Raw genomic sequence first — 12,543 nt, forward strand, 5'->3', positions numbered from 1 at the left:
CTTGTTCCCACCCATTACCACTCCACTGCTAGCTTTCTCCATTTCAGTTAATGGCAATTCCATTCTTCCGATTGCTCAGACCAAAAACCTTGGAGTCACCCTCGACTGCTTTCTTTTGGTCATACCCCCACCTCCAATCAGTCAAGAAATCCTGTTTGCTCCATGTCCAAAATATATTCAAAATCTGACTACTTTTTTATCACCCCATTGGTATCACCCCAGTTGCCATCCAGGACGCCATTGTCTCTTGCCTGGATTATTATTGCAATAGCCTCCTAACTGCTCATCCTACTTCCCATTCTCCCCTACTCCCCATAGACATTCACAAGACCAGAATGAAGAGTGATCCTTTTAGGATGCAAGGTAGATCATGTAATTCTCTGTTCAAAAGGCTCCAATAGATGCATCCTCCATTCAAAGTAAGAGGCCAAGTCTTCACCAAAGGTCTACAAAGTCTGCAACATCTGGCCCCCACCATTACCTTCCTGTCTCATTTCCTACTATTCTCCACCTTTTTTTTTGAGACGGAGTCTCGCTCTGTCGCCCAGGCTGGAGTGCAGTGGCCGGATCTCAGCTCACTGCAAGCTCTGCCTCCCGGGTTTACGCCATTTTCCTGCCTCAGCCTCCTGAGTAGCTGGGACTACAGACGCCCACCACCTCGCCCGGCTAGTTTTTTTTTGTATTTTTTAGTAGAGACGGGGTTTCACCGTGTTAGCCAGGATGGTCTCGATCTCCTGACCTCGTGATCCGCCCGTCTCGGCCTCCCAAAGTGCTGGGATTACAGGCTTGAGCCACCGCGCCTGGCCTTCTCCACCTTCTTAAACTCATTTCATCCATACTGGTTCCTCATAGCTCCTCAGGTATGCTAGGCATGCTTTCATCTCAGGGTCTTCGCTTTTTCCCAGAATAGGTGCACGACTCACTCCCCTCGCCTCCTTCGAGTCTTTTCTCAAGTGTTACCTTCTAGTGAGGCCTACCCTGACCATCCAACTCAGCACTCCTCATCGCCTTTCCCTGCTTTATTTTTCTCCACAGCTTTTATACCTTTTCTCACCTTTCTATATATTATTCTTTTAATAATTTCACTATCTCCTCGACCAGAATGGAAACTCTATGATGGGCACTGTTTTATCTCCTGTACCTAGAATAGCATCTGGCATACAGAAAGGACTAAAAAAAAATACATTCAACTGAATTGAGATAATCTGGATAGGAGAAAATTATGGTGCTCCCTAGAAAAATATTATTTTTGCTAAAGTATAAACACAGTGGACAATGAAGAAGAGGGTTAAACAATAAGGGCACTTGACTTGTCTTTCATATCTAAAATGACTGGAATTTAAGGAAGGACAGAAAGGAGCCTCATTTTATGGATGGAGAAATCAAGGCCCTGGAAGCTTGTTCTAAGCCATCCAATGAGTTAAGGTTTTCCAATGCTTCCAATTAGATTATAATTCTAACAGGTCTGACTGAAAGCCCTTTCTGGTAAATTGCACAATCTTTATAATAGCTACCCTTCATAAAGCAGCTTGGATTCCCTACACATTAGAACTCCACTAAATATTAAAATTAGTCACTAAGTCTGAGCAACCTAATTTACCGCTCTGTTTAATCCTACCCTTTCCTATTTCAGCTCCACCAGCCTTGACTTGAAAGTAGGTAACCAAATATAGTTCATCTAGGAAGGAGGAAATTGGAAGGCAAGAAATGATATAAATAAGCTGCCAGACCAGGATCTTGTGTGAACAGGACACCAGCACTTCCAACAACACCACATAGAAGCTAAAAGAGGGGTTGAGCCTCCCAACCCTTGTCCTGGGAGCTTCAAGTATGGTGAGGCACAATTTTTATTAAAAGAGTTTACAAACAGATTAAACACACACACACACCCCAAAAAAACATACAATCTCCATGCTCACCCACAGATAGGAATGTTGGCTAAGGGCTAAGGAATCCCTCAATAACTGGGACTGATGGCATTAATCCCCACAGCCTAGAGCTGGGACAGGCTCTGTCTTCATCACTGTCCTGGGGCCAGCAAGTCTAAGGCAAAAACCTGCTGGGAGGATTAAAGGTGCTCCAGAAAGGAAGATATCTTTCAGGCTGAGGTTTTTGCCTAAGGTCCATGAGGAAGGTCCCTAGAGTTAAACGCACATTATTGGAGAAAAGGCCCCTGGATGTAGAGAAGAAAGGACTCTTCTCTGGCACCAACAGCAATAAAATTTACTGGTTGAAAACATCCTGAATCTGGGAGAAGGAAGAAGCTTTATATATAAATCTCTTCTAGTCTCTTGTTCTCAGTTGAGTTGGCAGCCTATCTCTTTTCTAGTCTCTTTAGTTCTCAGTTGAGTTGGTGGCTTGTGTAGTAGAATAAGGAAGAGTTGACAATAGCAGGGCAACCAAAGTTGGAGGCTGGACCACAGGAATCTGGAATCACATGCTATGGGTTGGCCTCAGGAGGTGAATGAGTTTCCTGCAGTGTTTGGCAGAGGCAGGCCTAGGACTGCTGTGTGGCAGTGACTGATTCCCCAGAGAGAGCAAGGCTAGTTTCTCACTGGCACCCAGGGACACCAGTACCTGTAGGATAGAGAACAGATGATAGAACAGAACATGAGGCTCAGAAATGGTGGTGTCTGGGGCAGGTGCAGAGGACTTTCATTTACCCAGGAATTCCCACTTGAGAAGAGGAAGAAAAAGGAAATGGGCTCTTGAGGACTTGGAAAAGACTGAATGGGAGAAGAGAAACCTTGGAGATAGGAATCATCAGGACCAGAAGTCTACTTCCATTCTCTTTGGTTATAGACCATGAAACCAAGGCACTAAGGGACACATATACATGTCCCCAGGAAGACTTGATGAATGCAGCAGTAACTCACAGTAAGCCAAAAGGTCTAATTCCCAGCCTTCAATGCAGATGAGTGGGTTCTAACCTCATTACCACCAAGAATCCCATTAATTATTTTCCCCATGGATTGAACAAGATTCCTATAGGATCTTCATCATCAGCCAGGCAAGGTGGCTCACGCCTGTAATCCCACACTTCGGGAGGCCGAGGTAGGGGGATCATGAGGTCAGGACATCGAGACCATCCTGGCTATCACGGTGAAACTCTGTCTCTACTAAAAAAAATAATAATAATACAAAAAAATTAGCCGGGCATGGTGGCAGGTGCCTGTAGTCCCAGCTACTCGGGTGGCTGAGGCAGGAGAATGGCGTGAACCCAGGAGATGGAGCTTGCATTGAGCCGAGATCGTGCCACTGCACTCCAGCCTGGGCGACAGAGCGAGACTCTGTCTCAAAAAAAAAAAAAGAAAAAAAAGATCTTCACCATCCTCTCAAATTTCTGTTCTGCATGAACTTCCCAATGCTACCACTTTGAGATGTCATAATTTGTATTACCATATGTAGATATGTGTGATTTCCAATGGGCTTTTTTTTTTTTTTTTAGAGAGAGAGTCTCGCTATGTCACCCAGACTGGAGTGCAGCGCCATCATCTCAGCTCACTGCAACCTCCTCCTCCCAGGTTCAAGCGATTCTCTTGCCTCAGCCTCCCGAGAAGCTGGGATTACAGGCACCTGCCACCATACGCAGCTAATTTATGTATTTTCAGTAGAGACAGGGTTTCACTATGTTGGCCAGGCTGGTCTCAAACTCCTGTCCTCAAGTAATCTGCCCACCTCCATCTCCCAAAGTGCTAGGATTATAGGCAAGATCCACAGAGCCTGGCCTATTGGGCTCTTTATATACTGAAAATCGCAGTCAGGCAGGGTGGCTCACACCTGTATTCCCAACACTTTGGGAGGCTGAGGCAGGTGTTCAAGGTCAGGAGTTCGAGATCAGCCTGGCCAACATGGTGAAACCTTGTCTCCATTAAAAACGCAAAAATTAGCCAGGTAAGGTGGTGCGTGCCTATAATCCCAGCTATTTGGGAGGCTGAGACAGGAGAATTGCTTGAACCTGGGAGGCAGAGGTTGCAGTGAGCCAACATCGTGCCATTGTACTCCAGCCTGGATGACAGAGTGAGACTCCATCTTAAAAATAAATAAAGGCCGGGCGCGGTGGCTCACGACTGTAATCCCAGCACTTTGGGAGGCCGAGGCAGGCGGATCACAAGCTCAGGAGATCGAGACCACAGTGAAACCCCGTCTCTACTAAAAATACAAAAAATTAGCCGGGCGTGGTGGCGGGCGCCTGTAGTCCCAGCTACTAGGGAGGCTGAGGCAGGAGAATGCCGTGAACCCAGGAGGCAGAGCTTGCAGTGAGCCAAGATCGCGCCACTGCACTCCAGCCTGGTGGACAGAGTGAGACTCCATCTCAAAATAAATAAATAAATAAATAAATAAATAAATAAATAAGTAGGCTGAGCACAGTAGCTCACACCTGTAATCCCAGTACTTTGGGAGGCCAAGGAGGGCAGATCACGAGGTCATGAGATCAAGACCATCCTGGCTAACATGGTGAAACCCCATCTCTACTAAAAAAATACAAAAAATTAGCCGGGCATGGTGGCGGGCGCCTGTAGTCCCAGTTACTCGGGAGGCTGAGGCAGGAGAATTGCATGAACCCAGGAGGCGGAGCTTGCAGTGAGCTGAGATTGCGCCACTGCACTCCAGCCTGGGCGACAGAGAGAGATTCTGTCTCAAAAAAACAAAAAAGTAAATAAATATATAATAAAAATACAAAAATTAGCTGGACATGGTGACAGGCACCTATAGTCCCAGCTACTCAGGAGGCTGAGGCACAAGAATCGCCCGAACCTGGGAGGCAGAGGCTACAGTGAGCTGAGATTGCACCACTGCAATCTGGCCTGGGCGACAGTGTGATTTAGTATCAAAAAAAAAAAAAGAAAAAAAGAGCAGCTCACACCTGTAATCCCAGCACTCTGGGAGGCCAAGGCAAGTGGATCACATGAGGTTGGGAGTTTGAGACCAGCCTGACCAACATGGAGAAACCTTGTCTCTACTAAAAATACAAAATTAGCCAGGCGTGGTGGCACATGCCTGTAATCCCAGCTACTCCGGAGGCTGAGGCAGGAGAATTACTTGAACCTGGGAGGTGGAAGTTGCGGTGAGCCAAGATCACGCCATTGCACTCCATCCTGGGCAATAAGAGTGAAACTCTGTCTCAGAAAAAAAAAAGAAAAAAGAAAATTGCGCAGAAGAGGCAGGATAAAGTAGTGGTTAAGAGAATGGGGTCTAGACTCAGACTTCTAAGTTCAAAAGCCCAATCCTACACACTGTCCTTGTAACTTGGACAAGTTATTAAATTATCTGTACCTCAGTTTTGTCATCTGCAAAATTAGGATGGTAATAGTTTAAACCAGAAAATAAAGGTAAAATGCTTAGCATCGTGCTTTTCTCATGGTAAGTCTAAAAAAACAGTCAGCACCTTTGTGGTACACAGAGTAAAACTATTCTATCTCAGCATCTCTTAGTCTCCCCTCATCTCCCTCCTGCACAGCTCTAGAAGAGATCAACTGTGGTCCTTGAGATCTCAGACATTTCCCAGCCCATTGGCGCCCTCTTCTAGCTCCCTTCCTTTCTCCAAGGCTGGAGATGGTAATTGGAACACTCACTCCAACACACTGTCCCTGGGAGAAACACGGCATAAGTTTCTGGATGTCCTGATTGCAATTCCTTACAGCTGATCTCAGATAAATGTTGTGAACTATAGGGGCCCTGATCATCATGATTCATAAGCACTGTAGGGTATACCTGATGGATGCCAGGCTCCTGTTGCAGGCTCCGGAGGGCAATGAGGGCGGCCTCCTTCACATTTGGCTGGGGGTCTCCACATGCCATCTCTAGGAGTCGCTGGGGTACTTGGCACTGTAACAGCTCCTCTCCCAACCCTTCAGGTCCCAAGTTGCCCAGAGCTGATGCAACATTGCGCCGGATACCAGCCTGAGGATCTCCAAGCAGCTGGGTCATACTGGGCACTGCAACTGCCAGGGCAGGTCCCAGAGGACCAGCCTGATAGGTTGCATTGCCCACAGCAAAGCTGGCACTGCACCGCACAACAGGATCCTTGTCTCCAAGCCCAAGTAGCAGAAGGCTGAGCAGTCCAGACTGGCTCTGCAGTGCCCCACGCAGGGCCACGCTGTGTTGGAGCAAGTGTCCCAGGAGCCTATAAGTGTGTGCCCGCACAGAATTCCCTGGGTGGCCCAGGAAGCTGCGCAGGGGCCGATAGGATTCATCAGAGCCAGCCAGAAGCTCTTGGATAAAGGACAAGTAGCTGGGAGACAGGACCCTGGCGGTATGGGCCAGTAGGGAGAGAAGGTCAGAGGTCAGCAGTGGCTGGTCACTCAGGAGGGCAACTGAGAGAAACGAGACGATGGTTCTAGGAGAGGCAGCCACTGTGTTCACAAACTGATTGAGAGAGGTGGGATCCGTGAGGGCCAGGCGTGTGAGGAGGCTGATGGGCAGCTCTACTTGCGTCAACGGAAGATGGTAGCAGCAGACCTGATAGAACAGGAGGTAAAATGATTCAGGGAGAGGGAGAGTATATGCTGCTAGAAAGAAGCCCAAAACCTGAGAGAGACAAAAGCCAAGCTATGGTGAGAAATGCCACAGAGAGCTGGAAGTCCCGCCCCACAGCACTCCACATGAGATACGATGTGGAGCCTGAGAGAGCAGGTTCTTTCCAAGATCATTCCTTACTTTGCAAGGACTCGGTCTCTGCCTTCAAAGATCCACTGTGAAAAAACAAAAAAAAAAAAAACAAAAGAACCAAGACCCACTGTGCAATGCCAATAATTGCCAGAAACATGATTCCTGGCCAAGGAGCTGAGTCTTCAGTGCCTAGAGTAGGATGTTCTCCCCAGTGAGCACCAACAGAACCAGGTGACGGACTGATGGAGAGGAGGAGGCACCAACCCAGCTCCCACCACATGCCTCTGCACAGGCCTGAGTACTGTCTCCATGCCACCTTTTGAGTCAAGCCAGCTGCTCCACACTTACAGGGGCCTAGAAGAGCCCTGGAGCTGCTGGGAAGTAAATTAGAGGATATAAGGTTGGCTATCTTCCTCTCCCACCTTCATGCTAGCTGCCCAAGTACCTGCAGCAGATGGGCTGCAACTTCTGAGTCCCTGAGGTCGGCCAAGATGTCTATAAGGAGGTTGGCATCCACGTCCAGCGCAAAGGGGAAGCAAAGGAGCTGGCAGACAGAGAGCACCACGACAGGGAGAAACTCAGACCCATGAGGCCTAAGGAAAGGAATGTCAAAGAGACTTTTATCATTCCCCCTCCCTCCTCCAATTCCTTCGCCCAGCTCCCGTTCTACAATCTCAGCCAGTACTTAGGTTTCCAGCCTAAACCTGATCTCATCTTTCTTGCTTCATAGTTCAATCTGTCAGTAACTTCTCTCCTGCCTTCTCTCTCCCTCCCCATTGCTGACTCTGTGGCTCTTCCTCTAGCTCAAACTCACGCTTGGCACAGTTGATTCAGGAAGCTGGGGCGAAGCAGATGCTTTAGGATGGACATGAGGATACTTCCATGCTGGGACAGGCAGCTCAGGCATAACTGGGGCTCCTGGGTAAAGGTGGCCATGGCCAGGCTCAGCAGGGCTGCCATGCCTGGGAACACCAAAAATAGAGACCCAATGGAACAGGCAAGAGGCCCAGATACCCCTGCTTCCCCACAGTTCCCAGGGCTACACCTGTTCAGTCCCTTCCCCGTCTTAGAGCAGCTCTAGCGCCGACACCGCTTCCTGTCCCCAGGCAAAAGCAAAAAAAAAGAAACCTCTGTGGGTTAACCCAGTTCTGGGCTGCCTCCTGTTGGAGATCAATGCACTCCCAAAAAGGATACTGATAGAAAGATACCCTGGGGAGAAATCAGTGTCCAGTCTGGCTCTGGGCTTGGTGGACTGGATAGCGAAAGCTCCCCTTCCTGTGTAGATGCCTCCTTGGTGAGCCTCAGGACCATGGAGAAGCGGTGCCACAAAACGGTCCACATTTCCGAACTGGCCACATCCCTGATTAGGCCAGCCTTCCCCTGCTAGAAATAAAAGTGAAAGAGGGCCGGGGGAAAGACAGAAGCCAGGAGTTCAAATGCTTTTATTCATTCCTGTCCCTGACTTACAAGGAAAGGAAATCCCAGAAATAATTCCTTCTGCTTTCCCACCTAGTATTTCCTTGTTGTCTTATTTCACTTTCTTGTCAAACCTTAACCCTCTGACCTCACAACTCATGTGTATGTCTGCTGAAACCCAGGGAATTCATTTTATCCCCCACTGGATCCCAGGGGATGCAGCGAATGGTTTCCTTCAAAGGGTCGGTACTGAGGGCAGGCAGGGAAGTTCCAAGGCTATCACAGGCACAGTAGCTTGAGATGGGAGGCTGTGGGTTGCTTCTTCATTCCTCTGGTCCAGAGGCTCCCCAAAATGCCCAGTTCCTCTCCCTTTACTTCCCATCCATCCCAAGATGCATCTGTACCTCAGTGAGGAGCTGCAACAGAAGGATGAGGAGACCATCATAGAATCCACAACTACCTGGTGGAGTCAACCGAACCTGTCAGAGAGAAACAAGAATAATGCAGGTGCCTAAGAGGAATGGGGTGGCCGTTAAACCAAGGCAGGTCAGTGATGGTGCCATGGAGGGAACAGATTTGAGAGTCAACCGGAAGGTAGAATATATGGGATCTGGGGGAACCATTTGGATGGGGGAATAATGGTGAAGACAGAACAGTCACTGATGACTCCCAAAGTTCTGACTTATGCTCCTGGATGAGTGTTAGTACTATCACTAGTGATACAACCTGTCTGAAGGCTAACTTAGTCTAGAAAAAGCAGATGAGTATTATTACATTGGTGTGTCTATCTTTCAAGTGTGTTGTGACATAACATGTGAAAATGTTTTATAAATTATAAAGAATTCAGCCAGTGCAGTAGCTCACGCCTATTATCCCAGCACTTTGGGAGGCCAAGGCGGGTGGATCACGAAGTCAGGAGTTCAAGACCAGCCTGGCCGACATGGTGAAATGCCGTCTCTACTAAAAATACAAAAATTAGCTGGGCATGGAGGCACGCACCTGTTGTCCCAGCTACTCAGGAGGCTGAGGCAGAAGAACTGCTTGAACCCAGGAGGTGGAGGTTGCAGTGAGCCGAGATCATGCCACTGCACTCCAGCTTCGCAACAGAGTGAGACTCCATCTCAAAAACAAACAAACAAAAAAAAGAATTCTACATATATAAAGGATGACAGGCCGGGCACAGTGGCTCATGCCTGTAATCCCAGCACTTTAGAAGGCGGAGGCGGGTGGATCACTTGAGGTCAGGAGTTCAAGACCAGCCTGGCCAACATGGTGAAACCCCATCTCTACTAAAAGTACAAAAAAAATGAGCCAGGCGTGGTAGTATACACCTGTAATCCCAGCACTTTGGGAGGCCGAGGTGGGTGGATCACATGAGGTCAGGAGTTCGAGACCAGCCTGACCAACCTGGAGAAACCCCGTCTCTACTAAAAATACAAAAATTAGCCGGGCATGGTGGTGCATGCCTGTAATCCCACCTACTCGGGAGGCTGAGGCAGGAGAATCACTTGAATCCAGGAGGCAGAGGTTATGGTGAGCCGAGATCGCACCATCGCACTCCAGCCTGGGCAACAAGAGGGAAACTCCATCTCAAAAAAAAAAAAAAGGATGACAATAATTTGATTATAAAGTCTATCCTTCTTTTTACAAAATGAAGGAAAGATGAGTTCCAAAGGGTCTAAAAATGAAAGGAAGAAAAGTCCTGGGAAAGGAGAAAGCAGAAAGAAGCCTACATAATGGACTGATGTCCTGAAGAATTCACAGGATGTCAGCCACCTTTTCCATCTGTTAAGAAGAACAAGTGGGAAAAGCAGAGTGGAAGCTGAAGTCAGAGGTGAAGAAATTATGCATTAGGAAGGACTCTGCCAAGAGCATGAGCTTCTGGAGGAGGAGAATGAAGCAGGCAGGGTTATCACACTACTCAGAAAACCCAGGTTAGTCACCCTTCCTCTTCCCTTCCCTCCCTCACTCTCTAGAAGCCCTGCATATTAAAAAGAAATCTAAAGTCTGGATCAATCTGGGTTCAGAGGGGCCTATTATCCGGCAACAAATCTAGAAAAGGAAGGGCTCCTTGATTCCTTTTCCATTCCTCAGTTTACTCCAGGCTTGCTAGCATTTCAGTCTTTTCCCCTTGAATGCGGTCCTAGTGTCTGACTCAGAGAAAACATGTCTGTGCCCTCCCTGGGGAGCCTCACCTCTGCAGGGGCAGACAAGGCATGTGTGGCTGCAGCCATCCATTCCATGGGCTGGAGGTTAAAGGTCACCCCTTGCTGACCAAGCTGTCCCAATAGACAGGCTGCTGCACTCTGTGGGAGAGGTAGAAGAGGAGAAAGAATGTCCAAATCTAAATAGCATTCAGGACAGGCAGAGAGGATTTATGTCTCTGCCAAAAGAATGCCTCCAGAAACATGCAAATTGGATAGTGACTCCCCCACTTCCACAAGGGGTAGATGCTAGGGTGAAAAGGGGAGAAGGGTGAAGGTTAAAAATTTACCACAAGAGAGACGACATGCGAATGGGTAAAGAGAGTAGCAACGTCACTGCCTAGCTTCTCCATTCTGGAATAAACAGATATATCAAGGGGTGCAGCAGTATTAAAGGAGGTTAGTAAGCGGCCTCCCCTCTCCCTTGCATGACGTTCTTCACCTAGGCTGCATGTCTACCTCCAAGGCACAAAGTTGATGGGAGTCTAGGTCTGTTCTTTGTAGAGAAAGCTTCAAACTCTCTATCCCAATTCCTCCTAAGGATAGGCTGTAGGGTACCATTCTACATATTCTTTGTGAGGGTTAGCTATGTGGCTAGAAGACTTCTGTGGAGACACCCTACTTTATGACTTACCCACAAGGCAGGTTTTGGAGCCGAAAGACAAGAAGGGAGAGGAAGTAGAGTGTCACTTCAGTAGACTCTTCCCAATCTACTACCTTTACCTACAAAGGAAACCTAAGATATCAGAACAACCTCTGGTTGAGACAGTGGGGCCACCAGGGGAAGCCCACCTGTGCTGCTGGCTTACCTTGCCCTGAACCAACACAAACAGGGATTCCAAGGCCAGGGGATCCTGCCCTAGAAGATGGCACAGGCGCTCACTGACAAGGCAGCAGGAGTACAGAACCTGAGAGAGAGGGAATGAGTCTGGCAGTGAAGCAGAGCAGGCCCCGGGCTCCAAGATTGAAAGCTCAGCTGAAACACCAGCCAGCCCCTCAAAAGATCTGGTACCCACACTTGGGAGTGTGAGAGAACCCCCTTCTGCCTCTTGCTGTGAGATAGCGAGACAGGGACCCTTCTCGGTTCTGCTGAGGACTGGCTAACAGTGGGGTCCTCTCAGTTGAACAGATTTAAAAACAGAAAGGAGTCTTCCAAGGGGGTGTCTCAATTGGTCTCTCTCAGTCTCTCTCTCTCTCTTAGTCCCCCTCTCTTGGTCTGTCTCTCTGTTTCTCTCTCTGTCTATATGGGGAGTTAAAAATAAAGCTGTGACGCCAGGAGTTAAGAGAATTACCTTGAGAAGGTGCAGGCACAGGATGGGATGCTGCAGGCCAGAGATGAGGGATGGCCTGAGCTGGCTGCTGTCTTCAGTTAGCTGATTTGCCAAATGCCAACAGACCTATAGAGACGTACCTGAAGGCTCAATCCTATCCATATTATTACAACCCTATTCCTCACATATGTCCAAAATGATCAGGACTCTCAGTCTCTTCCTAGTCACTCTTCCCACATTCACCAGAAACTTCAGATCCTATTTTATCCCCAGTCTTCATCACCAATAGAAAACCAAAAGTCATGGCATAGTTTGGCCCCAGTGTAGCCAGGTAGAGAGGAAAGGATTACTGACCAACAGGGATCAGGAAAGTTGAATCCTCAGTCCTTGAGGAAGCATCAATGGAGGCTTCAGATCAGCTGCCCCACCACCTGGGCAGTTTATCACTGTGCTCTCTCCCTCACCAACTGGCCATGGGCTCTGGGATTCTGGCTATATCATGTTCTACAAATGGCCCAGGGTGGGAGCATCTGTTTCTGGAAGTACTAAAGGAGGGGCTTAAAAGCTTGTTTTTCTGTCTTTCTGAAAAACTGGGGCTAGCCTCCCCAACTCCTCTGGCAGAAGGGATGAGAGGAACAAGCAATTGTAGCTCGGACCTGCTCCTTGGCGTCCCAGCACTCAGGCAGTCCCACAGGAGCAGTGCATATGGCTGCGAGGGCAGAGGAAATGGCTCCAGGTAGATCCTCACTCTGCTCTCGCAGTGGCTGGCTCACTTGTGGGGCTCCTATGGAGAAAAGCAAAGAGTGACTCCAAAGGCCTGGGGCTCTTGCCCTAGACAATAGCACCAGTACTCACTGATATGGCAGCAGGAGTAGGGAACCTAAGGGAGTGGGAAGAATGCAGGATGAAGTCTGTTTGTTTCCCTCAGATCCCCATTCATCCTCTCAGTTCACAGTTATTTACTGAGCACCTACTAAATGCCAGGCGCTATCTAGGTGATGGCACTAGAAAGAGCAGAACCTGAGCTATGCAACAAAGAA

The 12,543-nt window shown here is 48.4% G+C and overlaps 1 protein-coding gene across 4 annotated transcripts in view; it reads right to left on the minus strand.

Moving 5' to 3' along the window:
* Nucleotides 1-1,735: 1,735 nt before the first annotated feature.
* STK36 (serine/threonine kinase 36) overlaps nucleotides 1,736-12,543 on the minus strand; it is a 32,217-nt gene continuing 21,409 nt past the window's right edge. For 3 of the 4 annotated variants that reach the window (XM_017856822.1, XM_017856823.1, XM_017856825.1), the window contains 12 exons: nucleotides 12,160-12,287; nucleotides 11,525-11,629; nucleotides 11,042-11,140; nucleotides 10,867-10,955; nucleotides 10,523-10,586; nucleotides 10,224-10,334; nucleotides 8,433-8,507; nucleotides 7,821-7,995; nucleotides 7,427-7,574; nucleotides 7,058-7,205; nucleotides 5,716-6,462; nucleotides 1,736-2,577 (listed from right to left, as the gene is read on the minus strand). In XM_017856822.1, the coding sequence (XP_017712311.1) occupies nucleotides 2,434-2,577; nucleotides 5,716-6,462; nucleotides 7,058-7,205; nucleotides 7,427-7,574; nucleotides 7,821-7,995; nucleotides 8,433-8,507; nucleotides 10,224-10,334; nucleotides 10,523-10,586; nucleotides 10,867-10,955; nucleotides 11,042-11,140; nucleotides 11,525-11,629; nucleotides 12,160-12,287 (2,033 nt within the window). In that variant the 3' untranslated portion in view covers nucleotides 1,736-2,433. The remainder of the gene's footprint in view (nucleotides 2,578-5,715; nucleotides 6,463-7,057; nucleotides 7,206-7,426; nucleotides 7,575-7,820; nucleotides 7,996-8,432; nucleotides 8,508-10,223; nucleotides 10,335-10,522; nucleotides 10,587-10,866; nucleotides 10,956-11,041; nucleotides 11,141-11,524; nucleotides 11,630-12,159; nucleotides 12,288-12,543) is intronic. The other variant, XM_017856824.1, reaches the window with a different exon arrangement.

Source organism: Rhinopithecus bieti, unplaced genomic scaffold (assembly GCF_001698545.2).
Source record: "Rhinopithecus bieti isolate Rb0 unplaced genomic scaffold, ASM169854v2 scaffold_42532, whole genome shotgun sequence".
Classification (NCBI taxonomy): domain Eukaryota; kingdom Metazoa; phylum Chordata; class Mammalia; order Primates; family Cercopithecidae; genus Rhinopithecus; species Rhinopithecus bieti.